This window comes from Apis florea, unplaced genomic scaffold, assembly GCF_048593485.1.
Source record: "Apis florea isolate Af1SG1 unplaced genomic scaffold, ASM4859348v1 contig_1615_pilon, whole genome shotgun sequence".
In the NCBI taxonomy this organism is placed as follows: Eukaryota; Metazoa; Arthropoda; class Insecta; order Hymenoptera; family Apidae; genus Apis; species Apis florea.
In genome coordinates this window covers 679579-695000 of record NW_028256416.1, presented here as the reverse complement: position 1 = coordinate 695000, position 15422 = coordinate 679579, and the positions used below count along the sequence as shown (strand labels likewise).

General features: G+C 30.9%; 4 protein-coding genes and 1 long non-coding RNA gene across 12 annotated transcripts in view; 3 read left to right on the top strand and 2 right to left on the bottom strand.

Moving 5' to 3' along the window:
• Positions 1 to 5974: 5974 nt before the first annotated feature.
• LOC100866013 (PI-PLC X domain-containing protein 1) lies at positions 5975 to 8181 on the top strand. Its single transcript, XM_012490430.3, has 7 exons — positions 5975 to 6079; positions 6218 to 6363; positions 6427 to 6675; positions 6767 to 6972; positions 7043 to 7250; positions 7318 to 7585; positions 7731 to 8181. The coding sequence occupies exons 2-7, from the start codon at positions 6234 to 6236 to the stop codon at positions 7987 to 7989; spliced, it is 1320 nt and encodes a 439-aa protein (XP_012345884.2). The 5' UTR covers positions 5975 to 6079; positions 6218 to 6233; the 3' UTR covers positions 7990 to 8181.
• Positions 8182 to 8199: 18 nt separating this feature from the next.
• On the top strand, positions 8200 to 10076 carry LOC100865889 (chymotrypsin-like protease CTRL-1). Of its 3 annotated transcripts, XM_086905599.1 has the most exons (8): positions 8207 to 8396; positions 8492 to 8605; positions 8767 to 8969; positions 9041 to 9146; positions 9204 to 9364; positions 9443 to 9541; positions 9617 to 9789; positions 9898 to 10076. In XM_086905599.1, exons 2-8 carry the CDS (start codon positions 8535 to 8537, stop codon positions 10000 to 10002), a joined length of 918 nt encoding a protein of 305 aa, XP_086761725.1. In that variant the 5' UTR covers positions 8207 to 8396; positions 8492 to 8534; the 3' UTR covers positions 10003 to 10076. The 3 variants fall into 3 exon arrangements, with proteins under 3 accessions (XP_031774639.2, XP_031774635.2, XP_086761725.1); XM_031918779.2 differs by having other exon boundaries at positions 8200 to 8605; positions 9719 to 9789; XM_031918775.2 differs by having other exon boundaries at positions 8200 to 8605.
• lin-52 (DREAM core complex component lin-52) lies at positions 8711 to 11127 on the bottom strand. 6 transcript variants are annotated; one of them, XR_015291412.1, is made up of 7 exons: positions 10894 to 10971; positions 10698 to 10758; positions 10548 to 10625; positions 10325 to 10423; positions 10109 to 10247; positions 9887 to 9987; positions 8711 to 8814 (listed from the first exon to the last, which is right to left on the bottom strand). XR_015291412.1 is itself a non-coding variant. In XM_086905629.1 (6 exons), the coding sequence occupies exons 2-5, from the start codon at positions 10732 to 10734 to the stop codon at positions 10114 to 10116; spliced, it is 348 nt and encodes a 115-aa protein (XP_086761755.1). In that variant the 5' UTR covers positions 10735 to 10777; positions 10894 to 11127; the 3' UTR covers positions 9783 to 9987; positions 10109 to 10113. The 6 variants fall into 6 exon arrangements, 4 of the variants coding, with proteins under 4 accessions (XP_086761755.1, XP_086761764.1, XP_086761744.1 ...); XR_015291405.1 differs by having other exon boundaries at positions 10698 to 10777; positions 10894 to 10954; XM_086905629.1 differs by lacking the exon at positions 8711 to 8814 and having other exon boundaries at positions 9783 to 9987; positions 10698 to 10777; positions 10894 to 11127.
• On the bottom strand, positions 10897 to 11749 carry Pet117 (cytochrome c oxidase assembly factor-like). The gene is made up of 2 exons (XM_031918784.2): positions 11499 to 11749; positions 10897 to 11038 (listed from the first exon to the last, which is right to left on the bottom strand). Exons 1-2 carry the CDS (start codon positions 11588 to 11590, stop codon positions 10897 to 10899), a joined length of 234 nt encoding a protein of 77 aa, XP_031774644.2. The 5' UTR covers positions 11591 to 11749.
• Positions 11521 to 15422, top strand: part of LOC147658784 (uncharacterized) — a 44599-nt gene continuing 40697 nt past the window's right edge. Inside the window, exon 1 of the long non-coding RNA XR_015291417.1 lies at positions 11521 to 11812. This is a non-coding gene — a long non-coding RNA (uncharacterized LOC147658784). The remainder of the gene's footprint in view (positions 11813 to 15422) is intronic.

Sequence of the window (15422 nt, the reverse complement as noted above, 5' to 3'; positions counted from 1 at the left end):
GTTTAGTTCAATAATTAAGTAAGACCGTGTCCACCTCAACGTCAGCCATTCTTTCTCATCGATTGTACACTACTCACTTGGGATATATATATATATATTCAGAGTATAAACAAACAACAAATAAACATTGCTCACGAAGTTCGTGCGTGCGCGTGAAAAGAAAAAAAAAAGAAAGGAATTTATAAAAAAAATTTTTCCATTTCACCAACTTCTTCTTATCACGAACGATAATGTTCAAGCGTTTTCTATTCTTATCAATTTCTTCCGACTCCAGGAGAAATTTTTTTTTCCGATCTATCTAATTTCCCCACAAAACACAAATTTGCTCGAGAAACATCGAATACGCGCGATCGAATCCTCGGTGAGCGATCGAAGAGAAAAAAAAAAAAAAAGAAAAAGAAAAAAGAAAAAAAAAACTTCCCTCGGCAACAATTCGACCAATAATTCATTGTTTACGACCCGCCCTTTTACTTTTACAGGGGCCGAATTCTTTTTATCCCTGCGAAAAAAATATCTCCCTCGGTTTCTTCGAAAAAAATCCTCCTCCGATTGGCGATTCCGTCACAACGTTCGAAATGAATAATATTTTCGACGAGAGATATCACCTAACTGTGTTGCAATTCCCCTCCCTCCTTCTCCTCCTCCTTCTTCCCCTCCTTTTCCCCCCTCCTTCGAAATAATTGGGGTGAATAAGATTGTATCCAACGTTCGAGAGAGAGAGAGAGAGAGAGAGAGAGAGAGAGAGAGAGAGGATGTATATATATATAGAGTAGTCGGGTCTGCTGCGATCGTCGTCGGATCGGGTGTTATTGAGGATATTTTGTGAAATTCTCAGGGTGATTGGATATACTTGAAATCGAAAGAAAGAAAGAAAGAAAGAAAACCAAAATCCACACCTTTCCACACTTCTAACTTCTGAGAGAGGGAAAAAACTGTTATTCCTAATCAAAATATAAGAAAAGTAAAAAAAAAAAAAAAAAAAAAAAAATTAAAAAAAAAAATCCTGCCATACAACGTGTCTTCCAAGGACAGAGAGACTATTTAATAGCGAAATTAGTTTTAGTGTTTATGCACCGGTTCTACGCCGCTATCTGTGTTGCTGCGAACACGCCCAAAAAAACAAGTAATAATCGATGGATTATTTTGGATAGGATTGTTCTGTTGGATAGGATCACATTCCGAGAATTACGAAAGTAAAGAAAGTTTTCTTTTTTTTTTTTTTTTTTTTTTTTACTAATATCATAATCTTTTTTAAACGATCGTTAAGAGGGAAACATTTGATACGTGCGAAGAGGGGAACAATCTTTGACACTCGGTGGTGTCGAGGGAAAAAAAGAAAAGAAAGAGAAAAAAAGAAGACGTGAATCGAAAAATAGAAGGGTAAGTTTGCGAGATGATGGTATTACGGTTTACATATATACGAGGATTACAGACGATATTTCGATATTTCACGAAGTTTCACGAGGGAAGAAAAATATTGTACCTAATTTCATTCGCGAGGAATTTTTCTTTTTTCTTTCTTTTCTTTTCTTTTCTTTTTTTTTTTTCCCTCTCCCCTTGAAAAAGAAAAAATCTTGTTGCGAACGAAATGAACAAATTAAAAAGCGGAACTGTGTTATTCCATTCAGAATTTTATTCTTGAAAACTATTATATATTATACGATACAATGTCGACGAGTTGTGTATGTTATATAATAAGAATTTCAAACGGATGATAGATAGATTCCAAGTCTACTTCGAGCAGATAGATACTCTAAGACGACTGCGGATATTTGTGCTCTCGTGAAAAGTATTGCGTGTAAGAAAAAAAAATATATATATATATATACATACATACATACGTACAAAGTATCCAACATAAAATAAATCGTTGCGATTATATTTATTAAGTGAAACAAGCCTCTCTACTCGAGTTATCTCTTTTTTTTTCTTCTTCTTCTTCTTCTTCTTTTTAATTAATTCATAAAGATATAAATTTGCATAAACATCCGCAGTCTACCACTGAAATGTATCCAGTATTTAATTTCTGATGTAAGGGAATGCGTAGGAGATCTTGTATATACGAAAAAAAAAAAAAAAAAAAAAAAAAATAAGTGCTACACGAACAATATACGTAGTATTAAAGGCGAAGGAGGAAAAAAAAAAAAAAAAAAAAATTATATGCAGTATTCGATTTTTGGCAATTTGACGAAGGTCTAGTAGTAATGTAGTAGTCGAGAGTAGTTTTATATGGATACATCAACTCGTCGAAGAAATCTACAGAAAAAAAAAAAAAAAAAATGTTCAATATTCTTAACTTTGAGACGAGCAATGGATGCAATGACACGGCGAACAAGGTCAGAGCAAGATTGTTAAGATTAATTATATTATAGTTACTACTATAGTTTTTCGAATTTAAAAAAAAAAAAAAAAAAAAAACGTCAACGTAGTATTACGATACTTTTCTTCTTTTTTTTTTTTTTTTTTTTACACTTGACATGACACGTAACTCGTTGTTTTATATATACGCGGAAAACAAATGATCGATCTCAAATCAATATGACTCTCGTTCTAGGACTACTTTTTTTTTTTTAAAAAAGAACTAATTTTAATCAGTCAGCTTTCCTCTTTTTTTTAATGATAAAGAATTTAGAAAGAGATTGCAAAATCGATCGCGCGAAGAAGAAAGGAAAAAAAAAAAATATTTTCCAATCGATCGACACTTTGCAATCTCTCTCGATAAATATTCTTAAAGAACAGGTAATGATAATGGGCGAGCAACGTTCGATAACGATGTAAAACCGCACTCCTGTAACCCTGTTAATAAGTTAAGTTGTCGTTCTATCCCGATAAAAAAAAAAAAAAAAAAAAAAACGAAAAAGGCGAGCGAACGCGTGAGCATTAAGATGAATGAAAAATGAAGAGGTTTGTCGCCTGCGAGGTTTAAGAATTTGAATGCGCGAATACGTGACGCGATGCGGAAGTTGAAAAAGAAGAAAAAAAAAAAAAAAAAAGGAAAAAAAAAGAGAAAAAGAAAAAAAAGTGGAAGAATTTTTGTTGTAAAAAAAATGAATCTATTTCGGTGAAGAGGGTGCACGCGCATATATAAAAAGTAATAAAGGGAAGCACGTTTTGTTTTTTATCATTATGTATGTATCATGCGAGAATATAAAATAAGTTTCAACGAGTGTATAAAATTTGGCGGCGAAGACGAAAAAGAATCGGTGAAATTGTTATATGATACGATGATTACGGTGCGATTAATCGCATCACGATTTTTTCGAGACACCCGGTGTATGTTTATAATTTTTTTTTTTCTTCTCGTACTACGTGTACTACTGCATCAACTTAAGAGAACTTGAAATTCGACACGATGAAATATTGAAATGTGAAACATCTATCGTTTGTCGAGAGAAGGTTATTGGTTTTATTTAAGAAACGAAAATAATCTATGATGAAAAATTGTTTTAACATGTATATCGAATATGTAAGGGGGGGGGGGAAGAAAAAAAACTGTAAATATTTCATATATGATAACCGAATGATATTCTTTAGGATACATCACATCGCATAGAGGACCATTGAGATTTTCAGTTCGTGGAAACGTGCTATAACGTTAATTTATTTGCACACTTTCATTTTCAAGTTTCGTCGACGAAACTTGCTCGATTTCTTCGGTATCTCGTGTTTAAGGCCCTCAACGGACCAGCCACACCTAATCACACAAATGTACATACTTATATTGCACTAATTTTAATATTGCCGCTGAGTATTATAACTAGTCATATAAGCCAAAAGTTTGTTACTCTCGTAAAGTTTTCTTTTTTCTCAATTTTGTAATAAAGAATGATGAGCAAAGTCCTCGAATTGATTTTTTTTTTTTTTCTTTGTTATTTATCCTATTAATCCTATCCCATTCCAACGTAGCAGAAAGTAATTTTATCCAAATCTTGCCTTATTAAAGTTACAGCATATTATTGCTCTGTATCCCCTCTCTATATCCCATAACGTCCAACGATGTTCTACGATGGGTGCAAACAATGTGATATATCTATTATTCGATCTAGATCAAAATATCTAAAGGAAATTTGCAAAATCTAGATTGGATTGCGGATATAATTCTTAATTTGGCATCCAAACAAAGTAATTTTAATAACACGATTTGTCTAATATAATTTTTCCAATCTAATCTAATTTCATTTAAAGATTTTACCTTTTGCAAAAAGTAACATCAATTACCATTATGCGGACGAAAATTGTTCGTAAAGGATATAATGTGAATAAATTATGTACAAAATTAAAAGAGCCTGAAGTATACGAGAGAAATGTGATACAAAAATTAAATAAATTTAAAAAAATCTAAAACATTTAAATCGAGAGAATTAACAATCTTTTTTTTTTTTTTTGAATGCTAAAATATCTCTTCAAAAACAGCTATAATTTATAAAAATTGAATGGTACAGATATTAAGATTTTTAATCAATAAATTGGACAGCGATGCAATAAAGCTAATCGGAAATTGGGTTAGCGCACGAATTTGTTGAGTAAATGCAGACAAGGAAAGGGAATAGTGAGAGAAAAACACAGATAAGGTAAAAATATTGAAATCAACGCCATCTTCAGAGTGCCGCAAATGAAACTCGCAAAGAAAAAAGAACAAATAGTACGAGAAAGATAGATATAGAATAAGAATTGATCGTTAACGCCATCTCTTGTCGAATAACATTTTTCAAAGAGTTTTTTTTTTTAAAATAATCTCAACAGATGGCATTAATTTTTAATTCTTGAATTTAAAATCCTTGTATATAAAATCAAAACAAAAGTTATTCATTTCTAACATGAAATACGTAATAAATTTTATGCCACAGCCTTATCTTATCATTCGTAGTCAATATTGCAATACGACAATAGTCCAAGTAATGGCTTCTTGTCCATAACAATGAAATATTTGAATATTCACGAATAAAATTTGTGAAATTATCATTAAATTGTTACACCCGCGAATGAATATATTTAAAAAATAAATACACATAATATAAATACTTTTAGGAACAAATATATTTTAGAATAAAATTTTAAAAAGAAAAATTTCGCGAATGATTCTATTCTAGAACGCGCACGTCTAAACGATACAGCGGTCGAAATACAAGTGTAAGTATTTCAACTTTTCGTAATATTAACTCGACAGGCAAAGTCACGCTTCATCGATAATGGCGTAAACTGTAAACTTTTAACGAAGAAAACTTCCTCTATATAAAATATTTTAATATTTTAATTTTCAATTATATAATTATTATATAATCGAAATATTTTTAATCTTACAACTTTTATAATTTGCAATATCTATATATTTTTTATTTTAAACGAATTCTTAACAATAATTTGAAATTGAAATTCGTATTTGAATTTAATCACAATCACGATCTCGAAACAAAGGCTATTTTCTCATAACTACGTTTCATGTAATTACCTTTTAAAAAACAATAACACAAAGGAAACATTATTACGAAACAAAAAAAAAAAAAGATTAATACTGTTCTTTACACGAACAGTATTAAATTGATAGTGCAAGAGTAGGTTTCTTATCGTTCCTCTTTGTTATCGATTTAAAATTAAATATATTTAAGAATCAAATAATAAAATAACAAAATTAATACTTGTATTTCGGTTGAAATAACAAAAAAGAAAATTACATTGTACAAATCATAATAAACATTTTCTTTCGCTCCTTGTTATTTCATCCTCATTTCACTCGTGATTATCGCGGAGAGTTCAAATGTTAATTCATTTCCACAACTTCCAGGATAAAAGGAAAAAAAAATCTAATTTAAAAAAATGTTTAATACTTTATATAAAAAGATAATATTGTATATTTTTTGATTAGATAAAATAAAGTTTACAATCATTCTACGTATTTTTAATTGCAAACGCTTTATTATTACGTAGAGTCGACTATCAGTTGCGTAATTAAAAATTCTAACATCTGACAGCACAATTTTAAATGAAATACGTATTCATCGAGAATCAGTTCACGGTTAAAAACGGATTATTACGTGTAAGATCACTCAGTTGTAATACTAAAATTTTGATTTTTTGTTAGGTATGTGCTGTATATAAATATATATATACATAAATGAGCGAACGAAATTATTTTCAATAATTTCCTAAGATATTTCTTTCGATATATTTTTCAACATCTACCCGAGTATACGAGCTTTACTTAAGTAATAAGTTTTAGAACGAAACAAGGAACAATGACTGTACACGCTTCCACTTTCTCTGTTAATATACCGATACAATACACGACGAGTATTTTGCTCGTTTTATTGACGATAAATAACGATATTTCGTCTGCCAAAATTTGCAACGGATCGTCGGAAAATTGTAAGTACACTGTTCTCTTACAAATTTAAATAATTTCTAAAATCCTTTTGCGTTTATATTTAGGGCAATCCCGAATCGGTATACTTATTTCACCAATAATCTCGGGATCAATGATGCGCGAAATAGAAATTTATTGGAACAACGTCAATATTGAACCAGAGGATAAAATCTCGCTATACGTGGAAGACTCTAAGGGACTGCCACGTGAAATTTACACCGTGGTTCCGAACGATTCGAACGGGATTCAAAAAACTGGCGTGTTGGCCGAATTTGTGCCCAGCGCAAACCTTTCTTTCGTATCCAAATGTATAAGTAAATAATCTTAGGAGAAGAAAAAAAAATAAAATTACCAGTGTTTTTGTGTTTTTATATATATATATACATTTTTTTTAACAATTTTCAGAGTACGGAATAATATGGAAATCGAACAGAGGAGACGTAAAAAGAATCGATTGTTTAAGAACGTATCCAACGTGGATGAAAGACATGAAAGATATTCTCGGTCCTTTGAGGATAAAGGATATATTTTTACCCGGGACGCACGATTCCGCGGCGTACGATGTGAACGGTACTATGATAAGCATCATTTCGAAATTTGCCGTTACACAGGTAAATATAAAAATGAAATATTGTTGATTTGTTATTTGTTATGTATTATTATCGTTCAACAAATTCATAGGATTTAGATATTCTTGGACAATTGATACACGGTGTACGATATTTGGATATTAGGTTAGGGCATTATCCCGAGAACAGTGAGGTTTGGTGGACCATTCACGGCCCATTTTATCGTTCGGTCCCGTTAAAGACCGTTATAGATCACGTGAAAAGTTTTCTCGACAATACCAAGGAAATCGTGATAATGGACATACGTGAATTCGCCGTTGGTAATTTGGCTCTCTAACCTCTTCCAACTCCGTCGTTTGACCGCACATTGATACTGTTGATGAACAGGTTTCAATAATTATTCCGATCATCGTGCGTTGGTGTCGCATCTGGAACACGAATTTCGCGATTATTACCTGACCCGAAATAATCAAGGATGGGGCGTCACGTTGAACGAGATCTGGTCTTCTGGAAAAAGATTGATAATCGGTTACGAGGATTCGAAAGTCGTGGCTAATCACGCAAGTGTGTGGCCTTGTGTGACGCATAAATGGGGGAATGTCAAGACCGTTGAAGACTTGTACAAATATTTGCATAAAGTTGAAACCAACAATAGGTAAAACATTTCTTGAAGTGCAATTAAGGGGATAATGATGATTCGAGAAAGGATTTAATTTATAACTATACTGTGAGAGGTGTGTTAAAAGATACGTATTTTTTTTCTTTTTTTTTCTTTTTTTTTTTTTTTTTTTTTGTTAAAGGGACAACGTACTGAGACCCCGATCTGCGATGGCGGAATTGACCCCGGATTTTAACGATATTATCACGAATAGATTAGGAAATCTTCGAGATATGGCGCATAGAGTTAATTTGAACGTGACTAATTGGTATAGCACCATTTGGCAGTACACTGCCAATATCGTAGCAACAGATTTCATCAGAGACACGGATATCGTTCAAGTTGCTATTAAATCTAACAAAAATCGTCATTTGTACTGTGAGCATTTATTTAGGCGTTAATTTCGTTTAATTTGGTTAATTAATTAATTATTCGTTAATTAAGAAAGGAATTTATTTTATATTGAATTTGTTTTGCAATTGCTGTAAATAAATATTGTAAATAATAAATCGGTAAATCTATAGATGAGAGATTTTTATGATCTATAAATGTATTCGAGCAATAAAATCTTTTAAATAAGATTTTCACGATAATTTTTTTTTCTTCTTTTTTTAACAGAAACTATACCTCACGATTGTATAATGATTAAAAAAGTAATGTTTATTTAAGAGTATCATTTTCTGCCATGACAATGAGATTTCCGCCGGAAGAACGAATAATGCTTTCAACGTAATAAAAATCCCCATTACGTATTACGAAATTGAAATGAGATCTGCCAAACAGATCAGTATAAAAGATGTTTTAAACGGTATTGCTCGATCAATGAAAAATGTTTCTTTTATTCGTATTTTTTTATTGTTTTTTCGTATTAAGAATCACCGACCAGACACAATATTTTTCCAGAGAAACATATCCGGTTAATTTCATTACTTGTCCAAATGATAAAATGTGTATCTTTATCGAACATTGCTCTTCTATTTTAAATTTAATGAATCATAATCTACTTCCAATTCATAGGTAAGTACATCAAGTGTGATTTTATACTATTAATAGTAGTATAATGGGTAAAAAAAAATATAAACGAGGTAATGAAATCATTATTACCTTGAAATCATTATTAGATAATTGAAAATTATTCAAATTTTATTTATATTTCCACTTTAAAACTTCTAATGTAGATTTCGCCAAGCAATTTGTGGTTACGAAAATACGAGACCAAAGGTGTGCTGCAACATAAATGATAATAACGTAAACACATTTTTCACGCAAACGGATGATACATTTTACGCGAGACGGAGTTTAAAATGTGGTAAAAGTTTCGTTCATGGAAATGTTAACACTATAGGAATGTTTCCTTTTATTGCAAGAATTGGATATAAAAGTAAGAGAAAAGTCTAGAGTTATTTATTTATTTCATAGACGTATCAGATTGATTTTATAATTCTTTCCCAGGTAATACAGGGAAAATAACGTATCCTTGTAACGGTGTAATTCTCAATCAACGCACAATATTAACTACTGCAAATTGTGCCATTACAAACTTTAATAATTATAAACTGTGAGTATTTATAATTTTTAAGGTAAAAATTTGAACAGATTTTTAATCTTTCGATAGGGATTCTGTAATTGTTGGTGAGTTTGATACCGATACTGATTCTAATTGTAACGTACAGAAAATAAATATATCGTATGTGATAAAACATCCTAATTACCAAGCTGAAACTTTCACGAATAATATAGCGATGTTACATTTGAAAGAATCAATACGATATACCGGTAATTATTCAAATTTTCTTAATTCTTTGTGTGAAAAGATGAATCAACCAAATTTTTATTTTCTTTTTTTTAATTCAGTGACTGTACAACCTGTTTGTCTTTTACCAAAAAATAATTATATAGATGTAGGAATAAATGCTATTCTCGTTGGTTGGGGCAAATTTGCAAATCGAAAGGGTAAGAAAAAATTATAAACAACTCGTTTAAATAACAAAATATTTTTAAATTTTAAATATCTAAATCTTATTAAAGAAAATCCTTGTAAGCAACAATTTTTGAAAATGAGAATTGTATCGATCGAAGAATGCATGAATTATTATTTCGAAGGATTAACTGTTGAATTGTGTACTATAGGAGATGAAATACCATGTTCGGGATATAACGGAAGTCCTCTTTTACTTAAATATGGCGACTCTCATTTTTTGGTAAAAATTTACTATTTATTCATGATATTTCACGAAATTTTATGTTATGTATAATTAAATCATATATTTATATATAAAATTACAATTATATATTTACATAAATTTCAGTTAGGTATTTTATCATATAGTTCCAACTGCAATGTAACCACCAGCTTTCCATCAGTCTTTGTCAATGTACAGAAATACGTAACATGGATTCTAGAAAATTATTAATTATATTTATTAAAGGATTAATAATTTATTTAATTTTAATGTATATTTGAATAAAATATACATATATATTATTATTTTCTTACGTATATATCATCTTTAATCAAACCTTTGCTATTTATGCTTGAAAATGTTTAAATATTTTCCACGAGTCATCTCTTTTGCCTCTTCCAATCCTAATTGATACGCCATATCATGTAATTTTTTTACTTCGGATATTAAACCACCCATTGACAAATTTCCTAATTCTTATTAAATAAAAATTATTTATTTTTGATATAATAAAAAATATTCCATGTAATTTTGTTATCAAATATAAACTTACGATGTAACTGATTTATATCATCTGGTGTGAGACCAGCAGCCCAAGCAGATGGTTCTGTTTGAGGTGAATTTTGAGCTACAAATTCATTTACACCTGGAACTTCATTAATCATTAATATGATTACACGATATATTATTTTTTTCTTTCAAAATGAAGTATATATAATAATAATACATAAGATATACCTACTAGTATATATAATGTACACATAAGATATACCTACTTTGTTCAGGCCATAAATCTGGTGATGCTCTATCTAGTTTTTCTAAACTCATAAGACTTTCTTCTACACAAATTAAATCTATAAATAAGAAATATATCAAAGTAAAATTTATTATTATTTCGTTGAAATATATGTATATTTCAAAAATACCTGGTTCTGTTGGTTCTTCCGTAGTCATTATGTTCATTGATATTGTATAACCTAACCTAACCTAAAGTCAACAGCGAAATCTAACGTAAAAGGAAAAATAAATAAATCCACAAATGTAATTAATAAAATCACAAATTATAATTGCACGCAATAAATTATCAAATTTTTGTTACAATAAATATTATACAATATTTACATGTTATAAGGTTTGAAGGTTTTTTTCGTTTTTTGATGATTCTCGCAACTGATCTGCCAACTGTGTTTGTTGTTTCAACAATGATTTTAATTTATTCTGTTCTTGTCGTTGAATATCTCGTTCTACACCTATCTCAAGTTGTTTTCTATAAAAAATTATGAAAATATACGTGACAAACGTGCTACGAAAAAACAATTTTATCGTGTAACATGTACTGAACACGGTAGTCAAATTAATTTACATTTATGCGATGTAATATACAAAATATCCATTAGAGATTCTAATTTCAGATCGAAAAAAAACATAACTAATTCGAAAAATTTTATATTACAAAAATAAAAGAAAAAAATTGTGTCTTCTTATAAAATGATTGTATGATATAAATTTCAACTAATTAATTCAATCGAATTTTCTTTCGAAATGCTGATTTAAGAACGAAACATTTGAAGAAAGAAATATTTGTCTTCAATTTATATACATTTATTTATTGTTATGATATATTATATACTTGATACTTATTCAATGTATAAATACATGTTACACGATGGTCAGAATTTTATGTACGTTACTTGAATATAACCTAATATAAAAAAATTTTATATTACCTCTCAGCTTCTTGTTGATAGTGCACATAAAATATGATACTTGCCGATGTTGCACAACATAATGCGAAAGTAATTTTTGCAGGAAGTGACATAATATTTTTCTTACGATTCAAATATATTTATGCACTTTATATGCGGCTTTATTATCGACAGTACATAATCGTGGGAGTGCGAGATATCGAATACGCTTTGCGAGATATTGAATTAGATTCTCGCAAGTACGTACGATTAATTTGTGAAAAGAACAGAGTGTAATTTTGTTGTGCAAAATCGAGGAAAATTGCGACAAATCTTAAGAATAGATGCTGAGAAATGTGAGTGAAATATCTTTTTGTATATATTCTTTATTATTTTGTTAAAAATATTTGCTTTATAAAATAATATATATGTATATATTATAATAAAGTATATATATCTTTGGCGTGCTATACTTTCGCCATTTTAATTATTAAAACAAATTCCATACATACGAAACCTCATTTGTTATCTTATTATCTATTATTTATTAATATTGATTGAAAGTAACAATTTTACTAGTTATTTTTTGCGAAATATATGAAAAACAAATTTAGTCTAGAATTTATTATCGACAGAAAATACGATAGCTAGAAAGCTACCGAATTTCGCCGCGAGAGAACACATCAAGTACTTGTACATTATAAAATAAATCAAATTCATAATAGATCAAATAGATAGATTTATATATCATAAGAACTTGTAATAATAATATCAACGTTATATAGATAAATTTAACAGTTAGTTAAATGAAACGGTAAGTACCTATTATAATTATTTAATTAAATTTAGTAATTCATAACTTTAATTCATTTTGTTATAAAATTTTCAATCAAGTCTCACCTATTTCTTTAATTTCATAAATTTAAGCAAAAATCTTTCGAAAAAAAGATATTTATTCTAAATATCTATCTTCGAAATTTATTTTTTTTACCTTCGAAATATTTTTTTTATTTTAATTAATCAAAATACACACAATTTTACTCGAAACAAAGGAAAAATTTTCAGAAATTTTCCAACATCTGTTATATATTCTATCTTTCGTATTAGTCTTATTATTTCGGGAGGGATGATAATCTTCTCGTGACCATGCAACCATCTGAAATGTAATTGGGACTGGAAGGAATCTGATGATGTGGAAGGGTGGAGACGATGTAAGAGGGATATAGGGTCCGTTCTTATCTACAAAATACAGGCCACATTTCTCTGCCTTTTCACGTTCCACATCTCGTAAGTTATATCACGAGTTCGGAAACATCGGAGGACACGGTATGATGAATCGACCTCGTTGCCCTTTTGTTCACCCTCCAGCTAGATGATTTCAATTTTGAATTATGCACTATTTTTTTATTGCACTATTATTTTAATTATCATTTTTTCAGAATTTTACACAAATTATCGTTTTACAAAAATCGCTTTAATTCGCTCGCGAATCGAGATAACATTTTTTAAAGAAATTCGAAATGAATTTCTTCCCTAAAATTCTAAAGATCAGTTGGATGTACGTTAAGTTAAGTTTAACTCGAGCGTTGTGAAGCGTTAAGAATTATCAGTACTACTTCTTTCTTATCTACAAATACGAAACACGAGTTCACATAGATTCGAAAAGGAAAAGGAAGGATGTTTAACCGAAGATGCAGCTATCCATTCGTAGACTTTCTAACAAGAAGTTCTCTTTCTTAGGAAGGGACGCGTGAGAGAACGGTTTAGGATATAATTATCGAATTCCGTTGGATGGCTGCCGGACACAGGGGCCTCGTGTATCCTTAGTGTGAACTTTACTGAACTTATATAATGCATGCGTAAGGAGAATGGACCACCCATGTAGAGAGGTCTCTCTCGACGCGGCCTCGAGTACCCTCAGGAGTCGCGCGCGGACCAAGTACTCCATCGGACCGAGTAGTCGCCTGGACAGCATACCGGGTAGAATATGACACCAGGTACGAGAGCCAGCTTTTTCTAGCGGTATAATAGTATGCACGCTCGATGGAATCCGTTGCGATTCGGTTTTCGAATGTCACGTTTAAAGACTTTCTTTCTTGCGACTTATTCTTACTACTTACTCACTTATTCTTACTAAATATTGAAGTACTACGTAATGCTTAAAGTAGTAGTAAAGTATTAGTTAGAAAAGCATAATAATTAAAATATTATCGTGGATTTAACTATATTCGATACTTTCTTCCTTTGAACTGGAGGTTTAATATACTTCTTTCCGTATAATAATTTTGAGACGGAACTCCTCCTCCTGATAGTTTTCATTTCTTCTTGGATTAGAAATCTAATTAAAAGTTTGGTATATAAATTTGATAATGGCTCGATTCGGAATTTGATAAAATTTTTCCAACACCTTTTCTTCTTATCTCTCAACACATACACGATGTAATGGGAACAAGATTTATTTTAACGATTATGTAAAGTATCACGAGATATAGTTGCGCAGTTGGCAGAGCTCGAGAAAGCTGAAGTTGAAGTTGAAGTCTGACGAAAGTTGTTTAAATAAAGTTGTTAGGATACTAGAAACTTCCTTGTTATTAGTATTAAGGAATTAGGTGTGATACAATCGACGATAAACGATAAGAAGGAAAAAGATAATATTCGACACGAAATAGAAATATATAAAATATATGAAATTCGATCCACTCCACGGTCTTGTCGTCTATTTTATACTTCCGGGACACATAGTATATCAGACAAATCCGTAGAAAGCGCACCGGAATGACGAGTCGTGATGCTGTTCCTTCGTGAAGAGCAGTAGAGGCCGAAGATTTCAGGTCAGTCCGTCTCGAGAGCATAATGCATCACAGTACGGGAAAGAGTTGTGTAAACGAACTTTCATGAACTTCCGAAAGTAGTCGCTTTTTTTCTCTCCTCCCTCCTTTCACCCTCTCCCGCTATCCTCCTGCTGTTGATGTTTTCGCGGACCGTTCCTGCACTCTTGCCCGCTGTTCTCTCCGAACATATTTTGAAAGTTCTTCTCGATTCGAGAATCCTCTCCATCCATCCAGTTTTTCGATCCTTCGATTCCATTCTTCTCTTAAACTTTTTCTTTAACGTAATAATTCTAATCTCTTCTACGCGACGATGAAAATTAATAACAGGTATGCAGAAGATTCCTTGAACTTTTAAAACGTGTACGCGATATCGTGAAAACATTTCTCCATTAAGAAACTCCTCGATTCCTCGATAAGTTTACGACTGAAATATCTGAGATCTCGATTGTAGGACGAAATAATACGGCGAAGAATAACGATCTCGTTGGAAAATGCTGCGTCATTATTACACGCGTGCAGATTCATTATTACACCGGTGTGTGTGTGTGTGTGTGTGTGTCGATAAATAAAAATAGAATTGGAAATTCTTCAAACTGTGACCGTGTGTGGTCCGTAGGAGGTGTTAATCAAAAGACTTGCTACTGTCTTGCTTCTAACCGGCCCTTCAATTAGTATACATCTTCTACCTTTTCGCCGCGTGGTATAGGAACTTTTGTGACCCGGTCGAATTCACAATCCTCTCTGTTTCGAATGGGGGAAAAAAGAAAAAGAAGGAAAGAGAAAAAGAGAAAGAAACTGGTCGTCGAATCTCTATCATTGAAATCGATTTTTCTGTGAAAGTTTCGCGACAAAATTAAAAAAAAAAATGATAAAGGTGTAAGCGTTTGAGATTTTGAATTATATCCCGAGACATCCCTCTCTTGTTAGGATTTAGGATCAAGAATTTCTATTAAGAGTAATCTTAAAACGATAGAATTTCTTTTCTTCCAGTGCTGAAAAATTCATCATTATAATTTTTATTCGTTAATTTCGAAATGGAGAATGGATTTGAACATGTATTCATTGAATTCATAGATAGGATTGGAAGGATTTTTACAATATTTCTTCGTATTTTTCAATCGCATTTGGGTATCGT

Bases quoted from the DNA above. Each gene is read 5' to 3' on its own strand.
- Pet117 (XM_031918784.2), bottom strand. From the start codon at position 11,590: ATGTCACTTCCTGCAAAAATTACTTTCGCATTATGTTGTGCAACATCG. The intron at 11,039-11,498 runs GTAATATAAAAT...AATTTTTTATAG, and splicing joins TATCAACAAGAAGCTGAGAG to AAAACAACTTGAGATAGGTG.
- lin-52 (XM_086905629.1), bottom strand. From the start codon at position 10,734: ATGAACATAATGACTACGGAAGAACCAACAGAACCAG. The intron at 10,626-10,697 runs GTATTTTTGAAA...TCTTATTTATAG, and splicing joins GGAAGAACCAACAGAACCAG to ATTTAATTTGTGTAGAAGAA. The intron at 10,424-10,547 runs GTAGGTATATCT...TGATTAATGAAG, and splicing joins AGATTTATGGCCTGAACAAA to TTCCAGGTGTAAATGAATTT.
- LOC100865889 (XM_031918775.2), top strand. From the start codon at position 8,418: ATGTTTCTTTTATTCGTATTTTTTTATTGTTTTTTCGTATTAAGAATC. The intron at 9,365-9,442 runs GTAATTATTCAA...TTTTTAATTCAG, and splicing joins AGAATCAATACGATATACCG to TGACTGTACAACCTGTTTGT. The intron at 9,542-9,616 runs GTAAGAAAAAAT...ATCTTATTAAAG, and splicing joins CAAATTTGCAAATCGAAAGG to AAAATCCTTGTAAGCAACAA.
- LOC100866013 (XM_012490430.3), top strand. From the start codon at position 6,234: ATGACTGTACACGCTTCCACTTTCTCTGTTAATATACCGATACAATAC. The intron at 6,973-7,042 runs GTAAATATAAAA...ACAAATTCATAG, and splicing joins CGAAATTTGCCGTTACACAG to GATTTAGATATTCTTGGACA. The intron at 7,251-7,317 runs GTAATTTGGCTC...GTTGATGAACAG, and splicing joins CATACGTGAATTCGCCGTTG to GTTTCAATAATTATTCCGAT.